The sequence below is a fragment of the Lynx canadensis genome, chromosome D1 (assembly GCF_007474595.2).
Source record: "Lynx canadensis isolate LIC74 chromosome D1, mLynCan4.pri.v2, whole genome shotgun sequence".
Classification (NCBI taxonomy): Eukaryota; Metazoa; Chordata; class Mammalia; order Carnivora; family Felidae; genus Lynx; species Lynx canadensis.
The window spans coordinates 107,192,009-107,213,587 of record NC_044312.2 but is presented as its reverse complement, the minus strand read 5'-3'; the positions used below and the strand labels follow the sequence as shown (position 1 = coordinate 107,213,587).

General features: G+C 52.4%; 1 protein-coding gene and 1 non-coding gene across 3 annotated transcripts; both read right to left on the bottom strand.

Moving 5' to 3' along the window:
• On the bottom strand, positions 1 to 11,976 carry LGALS12 (galectin 12). Of its 2 annotated transcripts, none has more exons than XM_032594904.1 (8): positions 11,819 to 11,976; positions 9,777 to 9,865; positions 9,480 to 9,693; positions 8,459 to 8,578; positions 7,900 to 7,938; positions 6,371 to 6,459; positions 1,290 to 1,440; positions 1 to 654 (listed from the first exon to the last, which is right to left on the bottom strand). In XM_032594904.1, exons 1-8 carry the CDS (start codon positions 11,885 to 11,887, stop codon positions 508 to 510), a joined length of 918 nt encoding a protein of 305 aa, XP_032450795.1. In that variant the 5' UTR covers positions 11,888 to 11,976; the 3' UTR covers positions 1 to 507. The 2 variants fall into 2 exon arrangements, with proteins under 2 accessions (XP_032450795.1, XP_032450794.1); XM_032594903.1 differs by lacking the exon at positions 11,819 to 11,976 and adding an exon at positions 7,063 to 7,089 and having other exon boundaries at positions 9,777 to 9,822.
• Positions 11,977 to 15,726: 3,750 nt separating this feature from the next.
• LOC115526586 lies at positions 15,727 to 15,837 on the bottom strand. The gene has a single exon (XR_003972646.1). It is a non-coding gene; the product is annotated as a U6 spliceosomal RNA (small nuclear RNA).
• Between the last annotated feature and the right edge of the window lie 5,742 nt (positions 15,838 to 21,579).

The following is a 21,579-nucleotide window of genomic DNA, read 5'->3' as shown; positions in this document are numbered from 1 at the left end:
AAATAAATAAATAAACAGTAAAGAAAAAGAAAAAGTAAGGAAAACCACCAGAAGTGTAAATGCAGTTATAACTTCCAACCCAGTAGAAGACAAGAAAGGTAGGGAGGGTGATAAAGATTTCATCAACCCGACAGCAAGCAGGCAAGCTGAAAACACAAGGAAAAATAGCACCGGAAGTGGAGGCCACAGAATCAGATGGTATAAACAGACATACCAGGAACGCCCCAGATATACCAGGAATCACAGCAGTAGCACCGTGGCCGGGCACACGGCCATCCCGCTGGAGAGTCATTTTTAGCCTTCCTTGCACACAGCGTGGCCCCGGGACCGAGTGCTTGTGGATGAGAGGCGAGTGCGCGCAGGGGGTGCCAATCCCAGGCTGGGGCCTCCGAAAGCAGGGGGGTGACAGGCGCACAGCGTATCGAAGGGAGGAGAGCGGAGCCGCATCGAGGGGTGCCGGGCGTGGGCGGGTCCTTCTCTTCCCTGGCGGGGCCCCTGGCTCACTCCTCAGCAGTGGACACAGTAGAGCTGGACGCTGCCACTGATCCGGAGCTCCCGCAGCTGCTCCAGGACCTGCCGGTGCACGCCGGTGGCCCCCAGGCCCTGCCCGTTGAGCGCCAGCTTCAGCCCTCCCTCCTGGCACAGGAGCAGCACCTGGAAAAGGACAGGCGGGCCCCGCGGGCTCCCAGACGGACAGACAGGCGCTGCACTGCCTGCCCGATGCCCCACCCAGCAAGCCCTCCGCTCAGAGGTCACAAAGACGGGAAGCGTAGGGCTCCCGGTGGTGGGAAAGGGCAGGACTGGGTGCCCCGCTTGTCACCAGATCACTGTGACCTTTCCACAAGGATCGTCTCAGCCCTGGGCCTCAGTTTCACCCTCTGTGCCGGCTGCGTGCCCTCGAGCAGCGGGCTCAACCCTGGCTGCACTTTGGAGTCATTAGGGGGGCTTTTTCTTTTCTTAAATAACACCAATGAGGGTGATGGGCATGGAGGAGGGCGCCTGGCGCGATGAGCACGGGGGGGGGGGGGGGGTCGTATGGAAACCAGTTTGACAATAAATCTCATCTAAAAAAATAAATAAATAACACTAATGCCAGGGGCAGCCCCGATTAATTAAATCCGCGTCTGGGGAGTAGGGGGTTGAGAGCCGTGGCACAGATGTTTTCTCTGGCAGGCTCTGGCCCCAGCCCCGCATCCTCCACCCCTCCCCAGGACGCACCCCTGCCTCCCCACGGGAATGCGGCTTTCGGCTCCCGCCAGACGGGATGAGGCCGCTGGGCTCGGACTGACCTCAAAAAATCGCCGGGGGTAGAACAGGAAGGGGGCCGAGATCAGCTTCTTGCACCCCCAGGGCGCGATCCAGGCCAGAGTTCTGTCTGCGAAGGAAGCCCTGAGCGTCACAGGAACGTGAGCCGCCTCGTCCCGCAGGCTCAGCGTGAGGCTGCAAGAGGGGGTCGGAGAAGGGGCCGCCCCTGAGCTGTGGCTGCCGGATCCTGAGGGGAGGGGCGGATGTGGGAGAGCAGCTGGAAGGTTCGGTGGCCCGGAGGGGTGGGGACACCTGAGCACACCTGCAGCCACTGGCCGGGGACCGCGGGGGAGCACGTGACCTTGTCGGAGCCTCATTTCCCCTTCGGCAAAATGGGGATCGATATATCAGTAGTCGCCAGTATTCACCAGTATTTACCATACGGCAGGTGTTGCCTTAAGTGTTTTGAAAATAGCTATAGGGGTTAGAGCCAGGCTACCCGGCTTCATCTCTGCTCTGGTACTTTCTAGTCCTGCGAGCTTGGGCAAGGCACTGTCTCTGTGCCTCAGTCTCCTCATCTGTAAAGTGGGGAGAAGAGTACCGTACCTGCCTCGTGAGTTGTGTGAGAACTGAGTTAACATAGGTAAAGTGTGAGAACGGGACCTGGCCCGTAATAAGCACGCGAATCACATCTATTGTTTAGAAAATACTACTATGGGGGCGCCTGGGGGGCTCAGTCGGTTGAGTGTCTGACTTCAGCTCAGGTCATGACCTCACAGTCTGTGGGTTCGAGCCCCGCATCGGGCACCGTGCTGACAGAGCCTGGAGCCTGCTTCGGATTCTGGGTCTCCCTCTCTCTCTCTGCCCCTTCCCTGCTCCCATTCTGTCTCTCTCTCTCTCTCAAAAATAAATAAGCATTAAAAAAATAAGAATAAAAATAAAATTAAAAATACTGCTATGTAATACAATACCTATCTCATAGGGCCACTGATAGGAACAAAGGAGATAACGGACGGGAGATCTAGCAAATACCTGGCACACAGGAGGTGTCTTACCGCCTACTGTTAGCTTCTCCGGAGTCCTCTCAGAAATCCTGTGCCTGGAGGCTCATCGGCCCATATAACCGACGGGGACAAGAAGTTCCGAGACTGACTCTGGTACTAGTAAGAGCTGTGGGGCTTGGCGCTGCGATGCGAACAATGTAGGACGCCAGATCTGGGGGGATTCCTGCTGCCTGGCGTCTGCCCCTCACAGGGGAGCCAGATTCTGTCTCATGTCTTGGGAGCTTCCAAAGTCACCTTTGAAACAAAACCCCCGAAGCTGCTGGTGACGGACCCCTTAGCAGGAGGCGGTTGACAGTTGGGAGGCCAGGATGCCCATGCGAGGGCAACGTGTGGAAAAGGGATCCTGCTGGACCTGGGCCAGGAGGACGCCCCGTACATTTCCAGCCTTGGGTGGGGGCCGGCAAGGGCTCACCACTGGGAAGAAGCTTGGAAGGCAGGGACCCTGCCTCCAGCCCCAGACCCTTGCCCCTGTGCTTCCCCAGAAAAGTCTTTGTCTTCCCATTGGCCTAAGAATTCAGCGTTCCCACCCCAGCTTGGCCCTATCCAGCACAGCCCCAGGCCGGGCAACAGGCTCCCCCCCACAGACACCTAGAGAAGTTCTGTGGAACCTCTTGGCAGCTGTAGCCACACCCCCATAGCCTCAGGGACTGGGGGGAGGGCTGGAGAGGAAAGGACAGATGTTTAATGCAGGCGAGTTCCATGTCCTCTAACTCCTACTCTCTCTGTCCAATTCAAGCCACGGTCGCTTCCAGAAAACAACAGTAACAGCCAACATTTGTTGCAGGCTTGCTAAATGCCAGGCACCGTGCTATGCCTTGATGTGGGCGGCCCATGGCTGAAGTGGCCTGGAGAAATGTCCAGGCTGTTCCATCGTGTTCTTCGACTTCTACTGTGGTCAAAAGTTGAGAAGGTTTGTACAAAAGTGGCGTCCAGCTTCTCTTTTAAAATAATCAGAAGAGGGGCGCCTGGGTGGCGCAGTCGGTTAAGCGTCCGACTTCAGCCAGGTCACGATCTCGCCGTCCGTGAGTTCGAGCCCCGCGTCAGGCTCTGGGCTGATGGCTCGGAGCCTGGAGCCTGTTTCCGATTCTGTGTCTCCCTCTCTCTCTGCCCCTCCCCCGTTCATGCTCTGTCTCTCTCTGTCCCAAAAATAAATAAAAATGTTGGAAAAAAAAAATTAAAAAAAAAAAATAATCAGAAGATCTGGCATGAGCGGGTCTATGGAAATATTCTTTCCACTTTGCCTTCCCAGCCCAGCGCTTCGCTATTTCTGTGACCTGTCAGGCCTCTGAGGGCATGTGAATTCGATGTCCTTGAGAAAGAGCAGTTAAATGACTTGCCGTGTCACTAATAATAACCATTTGACTTTTCATTGGTTGCATTTCTCTACACCAACAATGAAGCGGCAGAAAGAGAAATCAAGGAATCGATCCCATTCACAATTATAGTAAAAACCAGAAAACACCCAGGAATAAACCCAACCAAAGCGGTGGAAAATCTGTAAAACTGAAAACTATAGAACTATAGAAAGTTTGTGAAAGAAATTGAAGACGATACAAAGAAATGGAAAAACATTCCATGCTTATGGATTGAAAGAACAAATATTGTTAAAATACCGATACTACCCAAAGCAATCTACATATTCAATGCAATTCCTACCAAAATAGCACGAGCATTCATCACAGAGCTAGAACAAACAATCCTAAAATTTGGATGGAACCAGAAAAGACCCCAAATAGCCAAAGCAATCCTGAAAAAGAAAACCAAAGCTGGAGACATCACAATCCCGGACTTCAAGCTATACTACAAAGCTGTAATCATCAAGACAGTATGGTACTGGCACAAAAACAGATCCATGGAACAGAATAGAGAACCCAGAAACGGACCCACAAACGTGTGGCCAACTAATCTTTGACAAAGCAGGAAAGAATATCCAATGGAAAAAAGACCGTCTCTTCAGCAAGTGGTGCTGGGAAAACTGGACAGCGACAAGCAGAGAAATGAACCTGGACCCCTTTCTTACGCCAGACACAAAAATAAACTCAAAATGGATAAAAAGACCTAAACATAAGACAGGAAGCCATCAAAATCCTAGACAAGAAAACAGGCAACAACTTCTTTGACCTCGGCTGCAGAAACTTCTTGACATGTCTCCAGAGGCAAGGGAAACAAAAGCAAAAATGAACTATTGGGACCACATCAAGATAAAAAGCTTCTGCACAGCAAAGGAAATAGTCAACAAAACTAAAAGGCAATGGAATATTACTCGACAATGAAAAAGAATGAAATCTTGCCATCCGCAACGACATGGATGGAACTAAAGTGCATTATGCGAAGTGAAATAAGTCAGTCAGAGAAAGGCAAATATCATATGATTTCATTCATATGTGGAATCTAAGATACAAAACAGATGAACGTAAGGGAAGCGAAGCAAAAATAATATAAAACCAGAGAGGGAGACAAACCACAAGAGACTCCTAAATACAGAACAAACTGAGGGTTGCTGGTGGGGCGTTGGGTGGGGGGATGGGCTAAGGGGGTGAGGGGGTGAGGGGCATTAAGGAGGGCCCTGGTTGGGATGATCACTGGGTGTTATATGTAAGGGAGATGTAAGTGATGAATCACTAAATTCTACTCCTGAAAAAAATATATATTTGGATTCAAAAAAGATAAAAAATTAAAATAGATCATTAAATCTCAAAAAAAAAAAATATAAATGACCATTAGACTTTGAGCTAGGATGTAAAGCTGGTGTCATGTCTCCAAGTTTTGTTGGGGAGGGTGTTCCTCCTATCGCTGGGAACTCTTTCATTTTCCCTTTATGACGGAGACGATCTTTCTTTTACTTCTGATGGGGAAACTCGGGACTCCAGCCTCAGAGAGGTGTAGTGACTTCCCCAAGAGCACATAGTTTATAGGAGGCAAAACCAGGATTCCAACCCAGTTGTGCCAGGCTGTGGAGGTCGGTGCCCTCCAGGGCTGTGTTGCCAGCCTGTCCCAGAGCTCGCAGGCCTGATCAAGAGCGTGCAGGGCAACAGTCTAGTGAGGTCAGTGCTTTAAAAACCAAAACCAAGGGGCGCCTGGGTGGCGCAGTCGGTTAAGCGTCCAACTTCAGCCAGGTCACGATCTCGCGGTCCGTGAGTTCGAGCCCCGCGTCAGGCTCTGGGCTGATGGCTCAGAGCCTGGAGCCTGTTTCCGATTCTGTGTCTCCCTCTCTCTCTGCCCCTCCCCTGTTCATGCTCTGTCTCTCTCTGTCCCAAAAATAAATAAACGTTGAAAAAAATAAAAAAAAATTAAAACCAAAACCAAAACAGAAAGGGAGAATACGGGGCACGCTCCTTCCTCTCCTGCCCCTCCGCGGAGACAATTGTGCCCCTACCACATTTGTGGAGCCCTTACTATGTGCTTGGCACAATTCTAAGCCTGTACCCACCCCTGAAGCTGGCAGTATTATGACCACTTTTTACAGACAAGGAAATTGAAGCCCAGAAGGGAAAAGAAACTGCCTTGAGGGTGCACAGGGAGGAAGTGTCCTCAGCAGAAGTCACACCCGGAAGATCTGGCCCGGAAAAGTCATGAAATCCAGCGTGATTCCAGCAAGAAGGAAAGGAGACAGGAAAGGAGGAAAGGAGGGGAGAAAGGAAGAAAAGACTAGTCTGGCTCGGAGCCCTGGGGTTTAGGGAATGGTGCAGGAGCGCCCCCTGTGGGAGAGGTCAGGCAGCGCCCGTGTAGTTCGTGTGTCGCTCCAAGCTCCCAATGCCTCCTCTCTGGGGCGCCCTGGGAGGTGGAGTTTGCCCTCTGGGTCTCAGCCTGAGCCTTTAAAGGACCTTTCCCGAAGTCCCAGCTGGGACCTGCGACGAGAGGCTGGTTGGCCCGCCCAGATGTACCGGCGGGGAAGATACTCCCAGCACTGGGGCTGTCGGGGCCACGGAGGCAGCCTGAGCACCTGTCCCAACCACAGACTCAGCGATTGAGCGGTGGTGTTGGAGACGAAAGAGGAAATTCTTGCAAAGCTCGTGCGTGGCTCAGAGCTGCTTCTCTCTCCCTCCCATCTGCATACTTACTCCTTTGGCTCTGGCAAGACCAGCCCCCGCAGTACGATCACCTGTCCCGGCCAGAGACCCTTGGGAAGGGCCCGAGAGCAGGGCACCTCCTGTAGGGGGACGGAGATAAGTGAGAAGGGACACATAGAGGGGCATGGAGAGGGCTGGCGCCCCCCAGGGGCCGTGGAGCCCTGGAGCGGGGGAAGTCTGACCTTGGGCCTGCAGCCAGGAGAAGACTCAGCTTTGCTCATTTATTAAACACCTACTGCATGCGTGGTCTCCTGCGCTCGACTCTCCCTGGCCCTTCAGGGTAGAGCTCTGTGGCCACCCCCCTCTCCCGCGGTCCGAGCACCAGGTATGTCCCCCAGCGCTGCACCCTGAATTGTGATGGCCTGTTCACTGCTCTGTCTCCCCCACCAGCCTGCGATCCATTGGAGGGCTGAGACTGGCTAGTCCCTCTATCCTAGAGCCTCGCACCGGGCCTGGCACAGAAGAGTATCAAATAATTGTGTGCAGAATCAATGGAGAAAAGACAAGAAGTGGGAGCCTCAGCCGGAAGCAGCCTGGCCCACCCGCAGCCCACAGGTTTCTTCTATAAAGGAAGGGGAGACTTTGGTGCTGAGGCCATTTCCCACCAGGGCGGGGGCGGGGGTGGGTGGGGGGTGCCCTCCCAGGACGACACCTCCACCAGACCCAGGCGGGAGGTCACTCACCAGGCTGGGGCTCTTCAGCAGGAGGGGCTGTCAAGGGAAGAGAAGGGGCATGGAGATCATGTGGTGTTTGCTCGGTGGGAGAGAGCCTCTTAATATTGTTATTAAGAATTGAGGGCATGGGGCGCCTGGGTGGCGCAGTCGGTTAAGCGTCCGACTTCAGCCAGGTCATGATCTCGCGGTCCGTGAGTTCGAGCCCCGCGTCGGGCTCTGGGCTGATGGCTCAGAGCCTGGAGCCTGTTTCCGATTCTGTGTCTCCCTCTCTTCTGCCCCTCCCCCGTTCATGCTCTGTCTCTCTCTGTCCCAAAAATAAAAAAATAAATGTTGAAAAAAAAAGAATTGAGGGCATTTGGGGTTTATCTCTCTAAAGACAATGCAGGTGAATGATCGGAGCCCCAGGGGGCGCCCTCTTGGATTCACACATCAGTTCTGGGAAAATGGGGAGGAACCGGAGAGAGGGTCTGTCATTCACTTATTGTGTGGCCTTGGGCCTCATCTCCCCTTCTGTCCTGCAGGCCAACCCCAGCTTCCTCCCCGGGTTGGGAACAGAAAGCAGCCCCCCCCCCCGCCCCGCCCCCCAGAGGGATCTTCTGATGGCCATACTGGGCAGCCAGCCTACCCCACCCATCTTCCCAAGCCACCCCAGCTTGGACTGGGAGAGGAAAGGCCAGGCTGCCTTGGGATTGGAGTGGGGCCAGCGGTATCCATGGCAACCGTGCAGGGACGGAAGGGGCAGCTGGCTCTTATCAAGGAGGTCAGGCCAGGGGGGAGGAGGGAGCTCAGTGGCTCAGCGAGTGTGGCTGGAACCGCAAGGGCCGACCTTGCTCCCCAGAGACTCACATATCCGACCGGATACTCAATGCCGCCCTCTGCAAATGGCTGTCAGGAAAGAGAAAAAGCAACACACGGGATTTTAATTTATTTTTTAATGTTTACTTATGTTTTTAGAGAGAAGGACGGAGCGCGGGCAGGGGAGGGGCAGCGAGAGAGGGAGACACAGAACGGGAGGCGGGCTCCGAGCTGTGAGCACAGAGCCCGACCCGGGGCTCGAACTCACAAACTGCGAGGTCGTGACCTGAGCCGGCGTCGGACGTTTAACCGACTGAACCGCCCAGGTGCCCCTCGGAATCTGCATTTTTAACAAGCTCCTCGGGTGCGAATGGCATAGCTGGCTGCTGTTTGGGCCCCATGGTGCCAAGTGTCCGAGTGATTCATTTCCTGGCCGTTGCTCTTGGGTCCCCTTCTGTGGTCCCCTTCTCATCCCGCTCACATCCCACACCTTGATGGCCCCCTTCCACTTTGGTTGTAACTGGTGTGACAGGGCCTGTCTGGGGCGGCAGGGGGACCTGGGCCTGTCTACGCATCCACTTGGACGTACGTTGGCCCCAAGGGAACTCACGCTGATGTTCAGGAACCCAACGGCCTCCACCAAGATGTCACCAAATATGCCCAGGGTGTCCACACGGGACAGCGGGAGCCGGTAGCGGTAGTGGAGAAAGTGCTGTCCGTTCACGCTCACCTGGAGGGACGGACAGACAGCGCAGCAGCCCTGGATGCACGCTGAATTGATACGTGCCAGGCCACGGTGGGCACCCTCACCTAGAATGTCCCTCATTTAACTTGACATGAGCTCTAAGAGACAGGCACGATTTACAGACGAGGTGCCCAAGGGTTTGGGGAGCTTATGCGACCTTCCCGAGGTTGCACAGCTGGCGGGCGGCAGATCCGGCCTTGGAACCAATGCACCTCTCACTGTCCCTCTGTGTCCCTCTGCCTGGGACACAGCACTTTCCCCATGCTGTTCCCCATTTGCCCTAGCGGCCCCAGCAGCCCCATCCACAGGTGAGGAAGTAGAGGTCCAGGAGGCCGCGTGACCCCTACACCCCAGGGCCCTCCGTCCACTGCTGGCTCCCCCCCCCCCCCCAGCTCCCCTTTCCCCCGGGGAGGTCAAGGTCCTGGCATCTTTCTGGCAGGAGTTCACATCAGCGGTGAAAGCCTCGAGGTGGAGCTCTCTCTCCCTGCCCCCTGCCCGCTCTGCCCCTGCTCCGCTCCCCTCCCTGGTGGGGACCCACCTCATCAGAGACGCGGTGAGGATTCAGTGAGCTGATATTGAAGGGCTGGAGCAGAGTCCTGCACAGTGCAGCCTCTCTCCAGGTACTTGCTATGACCATGGCGGTAGCGCCCCCTGGAGGGTCAGGCACGACAGGGCCTTCTTGCTGCCCCGCGTACCAGGCCGTGTGGGCCCAGGGGCAGCTTGGAACTGGGCTTGGCGGCTGCTTGGGCCTCTTGGTTCTCAAGCCCTCCCGGCAATGCCCCTCAACGCAGTGACCCGGGGCATCAAGCTGAAGGAAGGAGGAGCGGAAGGGCATCGCCGTGTCTAGCAGGTTCTAGGCCCCGAGGCCCACCCCCTCCGCCCTCACCTTCATTTCCTCATTTCCGAAGAGAAAGAGGATGAGGAAGCTGGCTCCTCTCTGCAGGCCCAGGCGGGGCCACCGGGCCTCGGCCTGCCAGCGCTCGAGGTACAGGGTGTTGCAGATGACGTGGGGCTTGGTGGTGTGGAAGCGAGGGTTGAAATGGATGGCGATGTCCGGCCGGGGATGCACGCTGCAGCCGCACTGGAAGTCTACCTGGAACCTGGTGGGCACCCCTGGTCAGAGACCCCCAGGGACCCCGAAGGCAGAGAGGGGCCGCCAGCTCCCCACGGAGCACGCCCTTACCTGCGTGCGTCGAGAGGGACCACTCCCTGGAGCGTGACCATCTTGCCTGCACGCAGGCCACCGAAAATTGTCGTCACGTAAGGAACCACCTGAACAAGGGGGAGGGACCTATCCGTACGGGGTTGGAGAGAGGGCTTTACTAGGACCAGGTGGGTGGGGGGAGAAGAGGAACGAGACGACTCGACTCTCCAGCCCCAAACGGAAACTGCCCTCATGGAGAAAAATCAGTTTTCCTTGAAAGGTCTGTTCTCTTCCACCTTCTCCCCTTTCCTGGACCTTCACATGTCAAAGCCACGTTGCCCTGGGGAGGCCGAGTTCAGTTCCATCGCCCCCTTGGAGCACCAGCCCTGCCCCTCTCCCCAGCTCCTCGGGCACAAGCCCAAGCAAGGTTTGCCATCTGGATGCCTTGTCCATTGGATGCCATCTTGGCCTCTAGAAGCTTGGTATTGGCTTGGTATTGGCAATGGACAATGGCCGTGTCCATTGGATGCCATCTTGGCCTCTAGAAGCCTGGTATTGAGGTTTCTTAAGGACCATTTACTGGCCAGAGCCCAGAAAATGGGGGTGGTTGGGCGGGCAGAGGGATGGACAAGTTGGGACCTTGATATAGACGCCTGGAGAGATACCCAATGGTGGCCCAGCCTTCCTTCCCAGGCTCACCTTTCCCCACACAGAAGCTGTGCGGAATTCCTAAAACATACCACACAAGTTTCCCGGTCCCTACCTTTTTGGGCCTGCTTCCTGTGCTCTCCCTCCACGCTGTGAAATCCAACTTGACTTTCAAGGTTCTCCGACACCTCCTTCTCCAAGCATTGTCCACTATGGCGCCCGAGTTTTCCCTTCCCTTCCCTGCTGTTCCCAGCACACTTCACTCGCATGGCTGGCTTGGTGGTTGGCTGGCTTAAAGGGAGACCAGGGGCCCGGGAGGCCCAGGCCGCTCAAAACTGAAGCCCTGTCTTCCCCTTCTGTGCTCAGCACCTGGCGGGGCACAGCATGGGCTCTGAATAGGTGTCTGCAGAACGAATGTGAACATGTAGCAGCTCCGCGTGGGCATACGTGTGTTCTCCAGCTCCCAGGAGCCTTTAGAAGCCCGAACCACCTAGAAGGAGCTGAGCCCCAACAGTGCTGCCCTCCAGGCAGGAGCTGGCAGCGTGCAAAGAGGGGAGTGGTCGTGACCTGGGCAGCGGCTGCCCCACAGCTGACCGGGCTCAGCACCTCGGTCCCTCCCACTTCCCAGGCTCTGGGCCTGGCCTATAACTAGGGACCTGATGCAGCTCTCCTGGGGGGAGAGGGCCAAGTAAAGAGAAAGTGATAATTAGTGCTCAGTGAGGGGAGGGCGGAGTGTGCTGGGCGGTCAGCCTTCCGTAAAGCAGGGCCAGACTTCAGAAAATCTGCATGGGGGCGCCTGGGTGGCTCAGCTGGTTAAGCGCCCCACTCTTGGTTTCCACTTGCGTCACGATCTCACGGTTCGTGAGATCGAGCCCTGTGTTGGGTTCCGTGCTAACAGCATGGAGCCTGTTTGGGATTCTCTCTCTCCCTCTGTCTCTGCCCCTCCCCACCTCAAAATAAGCAAACATTTAAAAGGAAAACAAAAAATAGAAAATCTGTGAGGGCACTGAGCAAGAGGACGAAGTGAGGGGACCCCCATGGCCATCCCTGAGTTGGATAACCTGACTCTCTTCCAGGCTGGAGAGGAGAGTACCCTAGGTACTCAGTGGCTCCCCCCCAGGGGCACTACCCCGGAGCCCAGAGCCTCCCAGCCCCCTGTCTTGCAGCAGGAGCACAGCACTGACTTCCGGCAGGCTCTACTGCTTTTAAAATGTGAGGACCCTGTGAGCTCAACGATCGTTCCCACCCAAATGGGAATTAGCTGGTCAGCTACTTTGCTAAGCTCAGGAGGGCCTTCCAGAGTCCGTGGGCAGGTGCAGGGGGAGAAGGGCCCAAGATTAAAGGCCTCTCCACCCACCGCCGGGGAGTCTGGGCCCCGCTGGGGTGGGGGGAGCCCCAAAACCTGGAGATTCCAGACCACAGTGGCTGCTCACCGGGTGGAAAACTGGTGGCTGCAGGATGAAGTTGTCGGGAAGTGGGTCCGGTTTTTCTCCGGGTGACATGGGGGTGGAGGGCCTCCAGCTCGACCTGCTGATCCGGATTCCAGGAGCCCTGCCCCCACTGACTCGCCTGCCCCCCGGCAGGATCCTTGGTGCCAGGACAGCTCTCCCAGCTGTTAGCCTCACCTGGCCCAGCCGGGCCCCAGTGCCTCCTGGAGCCGGCCTGGGAGGGCAGGTCCGGGCAGCGGTCTACCCCTGGTCCACACCCCAGCTCCAGTCCCACCGGCTGGCTTGGGGCTGGCAGCAGAAATCCGAGTCCAGGAGCAGGAAGCTTGAACTAACTAAGCAGCTGGCCAACCAGCTCCCCGCCCCCACCGTGTACACCCAGGTCTGGAGCACAGAGCTGTCGCAGAGGGAGGGCAGAGGCAGGCTCTTCTAAGGCCTCGGAGGGTTTGTGGTTTCTGGGGCTCCCATGGGAGCTCTCCCCAGTCAAAGGCAGGGGTGATGGTGCACGTGGCCAGGTCCCCCGAGAAGCCCCGCCCCCACTTCTTGGCCACCATTCCGTGGCTTCCCATTCCCTACTCCCTTCCTGCCATGAGGTTTTCATCTCTTCCCCTCGTTTGCCCTGCCCCTTCCTCCACTTTTCTCCCTTTTGCAAGATTACAGTCCCTTGAGGCTCCATTTCGGCTTCGGCTAAAAATGCCAGGGCCCAGCTGCGGTCACCAGAAAGGAGGCAGGGGATGGGGAGAAAGGGGCAGAAAGAGAGGGGCACCCCTTGAAGCTCAGAAAAAGCAGCGAGGTGCAGAGGGCGGGACCCACCCGGTGCTGAAGGGAGCCTGGGTTCTCACCCAGCCGCTGCTGTAATGTGCTGTGTGCCCTAGGACAAGTCACTTGCCCTCTCTGTGACTCCCTTTGCTCATCTGTATATTCAGCGACTCCAGAAGAGTGTTTCCACGGGAGGTCTGTGTCTGGGGGGCGCGTGGGGGAAGGGTCGGATCTTTATCAAGATCCCCCAGGAATCTTTGGACTAGAGTCGCTCCAGTTCTGGTTCAAATTCCAATAAAGCCTTCCCTCTACAAGGCAGCACAATGTCTCAACTTAATCTTGAGTTGGGAGGTCCCAGGATCCGACCACGCCGGCAGCAGGGAATTCTCTGCAGGACCAGGCTGGGCCGAGGCTCCAGGGCGCCTTAGCAGAGGGAGGAGTCAGCCGCTGCTCTAATCCAGGGGCAAGTGCAGGGGCGCCTCTGGGGAAAGGCATCTCGGTCAGAGCCTCTCAAGGGCGGCAGCAGTGTGGCTTGTTAGCAGGCTCGGTAGAAATGCAAACTTTCAGGCCCCACCCCAGACCTACTGGAGAAGACTCTGGGGGCAGGGCTAGGGCGCAGGAATCTGCATTTGCACACGCTCTCCAGGTGACGTTGATGCATGAGAGGCACTCACTGTCTTAGGGCTTAACTGGCGGGGCTTGGGGTGCAGAGCCAAGAGCCTTGTTCAGATCTTGCCGGGTAGGAGGTAGGAGGAGCTGGGCCGCTAAAGGCGCTTTGCCTTGGGAAATTCGATCAGAGGGTCACCCTCCCCCCTCCCCCCTGTGGAGGAGAAGCCGAGGTGGAGAATCCTGTCCTCGTCTGAATGCAGAAGGAGGGTGTCTTAGTCGGCCTGTTGTCCCTGCTTGCACAACAGATGTTCATTTTCTCACAGTTCTGGAGGCTAGAGGCCCAAGATCAAGGTGTTGGAAAGGATTTTTTTTTCCCTGAGACCCCTCTCCTTGGCGTGCAGGGGGGTCGCTCCTTGATCTGTGTGTTTGTGACCTAATCTCTTCTTGTAAGTGGTCCAGTCATCTTGGATGCTACTCATAGGAACTCATTTTACCCTAATGACCCTTTTAAAGGCCTTTTGTCCAAATATAGTCTCATTCTACAGTTACCGGGGTTAGGACTTCAACATAATGATTTTTGGGAGCAGAGCACAATTCAGCCTGGACCCCCAAGACTGAATATGAGACCCTGTTGGTCTGTCCGGGGGTGGGAGAGGGAAAATCCCTCTTCCTGAGCCAGAGTGAGGGGAACTTGTGGGGGAGGGGAAAGGGCTGCTGCTGACCCTGACATTGAACCCAGAGGGGCTTCCCCTGCCCCAGGCTGGTGGCCCCCCACCCCCACCCCAGCTCCCTACCCCTGGACTTTTCCCTCAGAGCACTTACCATACTCATCATTCTATATTGAAGAATCGTTTAATGTTTGTCTCTCCCCCCCCCCTCCTTCCTGACTATACGTTCCATGAGGGCAAATTTATTCTTACACCCTCAGTACCAAGCAATGCCCGACACCGAGCAAGTGCTCAAAATGTATTTAAAGAATGAATGACTGTAACAAGCTGTGGTTTATGGCTCCTGTCCAGCTGCCACCTCCTTCTCTGTCACTTCCCCAGCAGTCCTGGCCCGAGCAGACACTAGGCACATTTTCTTCTAACTGGCTGCGGATTGTAACCGAGGCAAGTTTACCTAATTATCTATGAATAACCAATTCGTAGCCTGGGAAACTTAATCCACGGTCAGGGACCTCAGGGTTCCTCACTCTCCCCTGTTCTCTGATCCAGCAGCTTCTTTCCCAATCCCTGCCACTGAATGGGTGTAACTCTGGGCCTAGGGAGGGACCAATGCCCAGATGAACCTATTTTGCTCCACATCTTAGCCCTTTCTTCTATCGGATTCCCTTTCTAGGTCACTGGGAACTCTCATGGATCCTGTTTCTCTCGGGACCAGCGTGGACCCATCCTCGAACGGAATGGGGGGATAATGAGCAGAAATCTGGGAGGAAGAATCCACAGAATGAGACAGGTGGCTGGATAAGGAAGATGAGGACAAGGAGCCGGAAAACAAACGCACAAACAGACAGAAGACTCCAGCCTCTTGAACCAATGGATTGGGAAGAGTCTGGTGCATTAATGGAAAAACAGGGAAGCTGTGGGTAATCTGGGGTGGGGGGTGGGGGGTGTGAGCTGGCTGGTTCCAGTGGAGACCAGTTTGGAGGACGTGGGGGTGCAAGAGTTGGCCTGGATAGAGCCTGGGCAGGGCCTCTATCAATGTTCGATCAGCACTTATTGAAGGAATAAAGATGCTGTTGTCTGGAAGCATGTTAATACGCTCTGGAGAAAACAGTTGCCATTGATTCTGATTCTCTTTTGCCCCGTGCGTTTTCATGGTCGCGGCCATTTTGCATGACCAGGTGCGGTGGCTGTTAAAAGGGAGCAGCAATCACTCTGGCTCTCAGGGAGCTTCCAGTCTAATTGGAGCGACAACACACCCTTGGAGGGGAGAGCCAATAGGACAGAGCCTACTTCTTTTTCTCCCAAAGAGATCATCTGGACAGAAATACTGTAAAACGGAGGGAAAGAGCAAGCATTACCGGTAACCTCCGTAGGCTAACACGACACTTCTCGTTACTTTGACGTATAGCCTACGACCCTTCTTCCCTCCCCCATGGAACATAAGTTTATTGCAGAATCGCAACCTAAAAACTTGATGTAGCTTGATTTTTATTCCCAACCATGGCTCTGGACCATGTATGTTGACTCCCTCTTTCCCGCGGGGTTGCAGACCTCATCATATCCCAGACAGTTCCTGTCGCTCACCAGTCACTTTTGGCTACTGGAACTCAAAATAGTTTAGCACTGGTCGTCAGCGGTTGGTGACATCACAGAAAGATACAGAAGCAGACATATTTACTTCCTGATGGAAGGACACATGGACGCTAGTGGAATCCTCTGGAAGAAAAAGTCACCGAAGCTGAATTTGATTGAGTCTCTATACTTAGTTACCAGTGTCTAGGAATACAGGGCATGAATGATTGTATTGTACAAGACAAATAACTCTGGTTCTCTGGGGTTTGTTTGTTTTTTTTTTTCCCTCTAAATATGGAACGCTTCACAAATGTGTGTGTCATCCTGGCACAGAGGCCATGGTCATCATCTCAGTATTGTTCCAATTTTAGCATGTAGGGTGCCCACGCCAGCATCCCCGTTACTTCAATGAGAAAGTTTCAAGGAAGAAAAGAGGTGGAGGAGAAGCCGGTAAGATTGGAAGTTGGCAAACGTTTTCTGTAAAGGGCCAGCGAGTAAATATTTACACTTTGAAGGCCATAAAGTCTCAGATGCCACAGCAACTACACACCCCTGCCCTTGTCGTGCAGAAGTTGCCAAAGACGGTCTGAAAATAAAGGGTTTTTAAAGGTGAAATAAAGGGGACTTAAAGGTGATGTTTAAATCAAACATGGATGCTGAAAGTTGGATTTCATATAATTCTCGCGTGACACAAATACTCTTATTTTCTTTTTTTTTTTTTTTAACGTTTATTTATTTTTGAGACAGAGAGAGACAGAGCATGAATGGGGGAGGGTCAGAGAGAGGGAGACACAGAATCTGAAACAGCCTCCAGGCTCTGAGCTGTCAGCACAGAGCCCGACGCGGGGCTCGAACTCACGGACCGCGAGATCATGACCTGAGCCGAAGTCGGCCGCTTAACCGACTGAGCCACCCAGGCGCCCCAAATACTCTTATTTTCTAAGTGGTTTAACAATAAGGGCGCCTGGGTGGCTCAGTCGGTTAAGTATCTGACTCTTGATTTCAGCTCAGGTCATGATCTCTTGGTTCATGGGATCGAGCCCCACGTCAGGCTCTGTGCTGACAGTGCAGAGCCTGCTGGGGATTCTCTCTCTCTCAAAATAAATAAATAAACTTTACAAAAATCTATAAATGATATTTTTGTGTTTAAAAAAATTTTTTTTTGTAATGTTTACTTATTTTTGAGAGACAGAGAGAGACAGAGCACAAGTGGGGCAGGGACAGAGAGAGAGACACACACAGAATCCAAAGCAGGCTCCAGACTCTGAGCTGTCAGCACAGAGCCCCATGTGGGGCTCGAACCCATGATCCAGGAGATCATGACCTGAGCCAAAGTCGGACGGAAATCGACTGAGCCAACCAGACATCCCTATAAACGATTCAACAGTATATAAAGCCAGTTTTAGCTCTGAGGCCATACGAAAACAGGCAATGGCTGGATGGCAGTTAGAGGGTAGTTGCTGACTCCCACTTTCACAAAAGGAAATTAAGAGGCACATCCCCTGGTTGTAATTTATGGATCCACGTGGCTTAGGGCTCAAACAAAAACCACGTAAAAAAACATATAAGCAAAATCAGGGAGAGGGAGACTTTGGCTATTTGATGACATTACGGAACTGCTAACATGTCTTTAAATGTGCTAACGGTGCCGTGGTCATCTTCATTTTTAAAAGATTCCTTATCTTTTAGACATATGTACTGAAATACTTACAGATGGAATGATACGGCATCTGGCATGGGCTCCAAAAAAATCTGGTTGTTGAGAGGAAGTTGGCGGGGGTGGGGGGGGTATAGATGAAGCAAGACTGGCCATGCACTGTAAGCTGGAGAGGCTGGGTGAAAGGTTAGTGGAGATCCATTATTCGGTTTCCTCTGACTTTTATTTTTATGTGCACGTTTCCATAATAAAAAGTAACAAAAGCAAGCAAAGCCCTAAAATAAGTAAGAAAACACCCGACCAAGAAAATCAACCAAACCAAAAACCACAGCTCAGTGTACAGATTTGATCGCGTGTCCTAATTCACCTGGGGTGAGGTGCATGGCCTGAGGGCCTGGGAGCAGAGGAGAGTGTAGACATCACCGCATGTGGGGGCAAGGAGGAAGGTCAGAGTTGACAGGCCCCGGGAAGCCGGGGGTGGTCCGTGGACTGTCCCCAGCTCTGTGCCATTTCAGTCCTAGTGCTGAGGCCTCTGCTTATGTGGTCTCGGTAGACAGAGTGCAGGCAAAGTTGCTTTACTCCAATACTCTGTCATCTCTGAGGACCTCTTCAGAGAGGCACCCGGGTCTCCCTTGGGACCCTTCTAAATTTTTTTTTTAATGTTTTTATTTTATTTTTGAGAGAGAGACAGAGTGCAAGCAGGGGAGGGGCAGAGAGAGAGGGAGACGGAATCTGAAGCAGGCTCCAGGGTCCGAGCCATCAGCACAGAGCCCGATGCAGGGTTTGAACTCATGGACTGCAAGATCATGACCTGAGCCGAAGTCAGACGCCCAACCAACTGAGCCACCCAGGCGCCCCTGGACCCTTCTAGAAGTAGGAGTCCTTCCTCTCCCAGCCGTCCAGTCCAGTTCTTGCCCCCCCACCCTTACATTGTTTCAGAGGGGTGCTTAAGATATTACTTTTAGACTTTGAGCGTGCATGTTAAAATTTCAAGGGCAATTGGGGTGGCTCAGTCGGTTGAGCGTCCGACTTCGGCTCAGGTCACGATATCACGGTTCGTGAATTCGAGCCCCGCGTCGGGCTCTGGGCTGATGGCTTGGAGCTTGGAGCCTGCTTCCGATTCTGTGTCTCCCTCTCTCTCTGCCCCTCCCCCATTCATGCTCTGTCTCTCTCTGTCTCAAAAATAAATAAACATTAAAAAAAATTTTTTTTAATACAAAAAAATTTCAAGGGCAATAAATAAAAGAGTAGAGTGTAAACTTCCAAATGAGTAGAGGGAAACATGTAATATACCTAAAATCAAATCTTTACGAAGAGTAATATAAAGTTTGTTTCTTTATTTTGAGAGAGAGAGAGATGGAGACTCCCAAATAGGTGCCATGCTGACAGCGCAAATGAAACTCATGAACCATGAGATCATGACCTGAACAGAAATCAAGAGTCGAATGCTTTCCCGACGGAGCCACTCAGGCGCCCCCTACAAAGAACAATATGAAACTTCATCGAAACAGGTTAAAGGAGACCTAACAGATAGAGATCATATGTAATCGTCTGGAAAACTCAATTTTGTAAAGATGTCAAAATTGCCAAGCTGATTTATTGACTCAATGTGATTTCTTCCTTTTTTTTTTTTTTTGTTTTTGTTTATTTTTGAGAGAGACAGAGTGTGAGCAGGGGTGGGCAGAGAGAAAGGGAGACAGAATCCGGAACAGGCTCTAGGCTCTGAGATGTCAGCACAGAGCCCGACATGGGGCTCGAACTCACAAACCGTGAGATCATGACCTGAGCCGAACTCGGACGCCTAACTGACTGAGCCACCCAGTCAATGTAATTTCAGTCAAGATGTCGACAGAGTATTTTGAGCAATTTAACAAGCTAATATTTATGGAAGAGCGAAAGCCCAAGAAGAGTCAAGAAGCTTCTATGGAAGGATAGGGGGGGAGGGAAGGATCTCAAGATAACCACGTATCTAGATTTATCATAGGGGCGCCTGGGTGGCTCAGTCGGTTGAGCGTCCGACTTCAGCTCAGGTCACGATCTCATGGCTTGTGGGCTCGAGCCCTGCGTCGGGCTCTGTGCTGATGGCTCGGACCCTGGAGCCTGCTTCAGATTCTGTCTCCCTCTCTCTCTGCCCCTCCCCCATGCACGCTGTCTCTCAAAAAATAGACATTAAATAAAATTCTTTTTTAATTTAAGATTTATCATAAAGATATAATGGTTAAAATCCCTTGATAGTAGCACAAAGACAGACACATCGACCAGTGGAATAGAATACAGTCAACAATATTCTTGCTCATTCACCAAAGCCTGAGGTGTGACAGAGGTGGTCTTGCTCATTACTGGGGGAAGAAGAAACTATCAGTAAGTCAGGCTGAGGTAAATCATATGGGGATTATTCACATGGGGAAAATCAGTTCCAGACAGATTAAGTGAAAAGGACAAAATTTTGCAACTTTCACAAGAAAATAGAGAATAGTTTTCAGACCTTAGGGCGAGGAAGGACTTCCTGGAAAGACACAGAGTGCTAACCACAAAAGAAAGGACTGATACAGTCTACTTCATTAAAGTTAATAATATCTCCTTATCAGGAGACTTCAGAAAGAAAGTGGAAAGATAGGCCATTAACTGGAAGAAAATATGAAAAAAAAAACAAACAAATACAACTCACAAAGATGAGCATCAAAGACACAAAAATGGCTTCTACATATTAATAAGAAGACAACTCCAAAGAAAACTGGGCAAAAGACACAAACAGGCACTTTTTAAGAGCGGAAATCTAAGTGGTTATACCTATATATAAAGGTTTCAATCTTAGTGATCAGTGAAATGTAAATTAAAACTTCTAGTTTAAAAAAAAGGTATTTTTTATAGGAATAGAATCAAGCCTCTCCTTTTTTTATTTCAAAAAAATTTTTTTTATCATTTATTTTTGAGAGACAGAGAGAGACAGAGCATGAGCGGGGAAGGGGCAGAGAGGGAGAGGGAGACACAGAATCGGAAGCAGGCTCCAGGCTCTGAGCTGTCAGCACAGAGCACGACAAGGGGCTCGAACTCATGGACCATGAGATCATGACCTGAGCCGAAGCTGGATGCTTAACCGACTAAACCACCCAGGTGCCCCAAACCTCTCTTTTTTTTAAATTAATTTTTAAATATTTACTTTTTTTTTTGAGAGAGAGAGCATGCGAGCAGGGGAGGGGCACAGAGAGGGAGACAGAGGATCTGAAGCAGGCTCTGTGCTGACAGCGGAGAGCCTGATGCGGGGCTCGAACTCACGAGCCATGAGATCATGACCTGAGCCGAAGTCAGATACTTAACTGTCTGAGCCACTCAGGCACCCCCACCCCCCAAAAACACAACTTCCAGTAAAACTCTTTCGTAAAATACTATTTTACATCCACTCACCTGGAAAAAGTAAGTATGACAGCACTAAGTGTTGGTGAAGATGTAAACCCACAAGAATTCTTACACACACCGGTAGAAGTGACATTGGTACACTCAGTGGGGAACACGTTTTAGTATTCTGTTGTAAAGTTGAATATGTGCATACCTTCCCAGGTGCTACGTTCTGTAGAATCTCTTGCGTGTGCACACCAGGGCACAGTTTGGGCTCTTTTCCATAGTTTCGAATTCCAAATGAGAAAAAAGGACCAAGTGGCGTTATCACTGGGTCAGTAAACTGTGGTGTATTCACAGAATGGAATGTTTTTCCGCAGGGAAAATGAATTACAGATCTGCACGGTAATAGGTATGTATTGTAGAAACAGCTTTGAAAGAAGCAAATTGCAGAAGAAGAAGCTTGTTAACACAGCTGACCATTTTTATAAGGCTTCAAGTATGCCAAACCAAACAATGTATTAGGGATGCAAAGAAAGGATTTTAAAAAGCTGTTTTTTAGAGGCTTATTTTACTTATTTATTTTTAAAAGTTTATTAAGAGGGGGGAGGGGGAGGGCCAGAGAGAGAGGGAGAGAGAGAATCCCAAGCAGGTTAGGCAGAGTCAGCCCCCAAGCAGGGCTCAATCTCACCAACGGGGAGATTACGACCTGAGCCAAAGTCAAGAGTCCAAGGCTTAACCGACTCAGCCACCCAGGTGCCCCTAAAAAGCCATTTTAAAAAGCAAGGGTATAGGGGCACCCGGGTGGCTCAGTCGGTGAAGTGTGCGACTTCGGCTCAGGTCATGATCTCACGGCTTGTGGGTTCAAGCCGGAGTCGGGCTCTGTGCTGACAGCTCAGAGCCTGGAGCCTGCTTCGGATTGTGTTTCCCCTCTCTCTCTGCCTCTCCCTTGCTCGCGCTCTCTCTCTCGGAAATAAATAAACATTAAAAGATTAAAAAAAAAAAAAAAAGAAAGAAAGAAAAAAAAGCAAGGGCATGATAGACGCAAGAGTGAGCAGAGGATACCTCTGGCGGAGGGCGGCAGGGAAATGAGATAAGGGAGGAACACACACAGGACCTAGCCTCTGTGTGCTAGGCGTGTTCCCCTT

What these genes read in the sequence shown, in the direction of transcription:
- LGALS12 (XM_032594904.1), bottom strand. Translation starts at nt 11,887, where the DNA reads ATGTCACCCGGAGAAAAACCGGACCCACTTCCCGACAACTTCATCCTG. An exon ending in AGCCACCAGTTTTCCACCCG is followed by an intron (nt 9,866 to 11,818) that starts GTGAGCAGCCAC and finishes CCCCTTGTTCAG; the next exon opens with GTGGTTCCTTACGTGACGAC. An exon ending in TTGAGTATCCGGTCGGATAT is followed by an intron (nt 6,460 to 7,899) that starts GTGAGTCTCTGG and finishes GTCCCCCTACAG; the next exon opens with GAGGTGCCCTGCTCTCGGGC.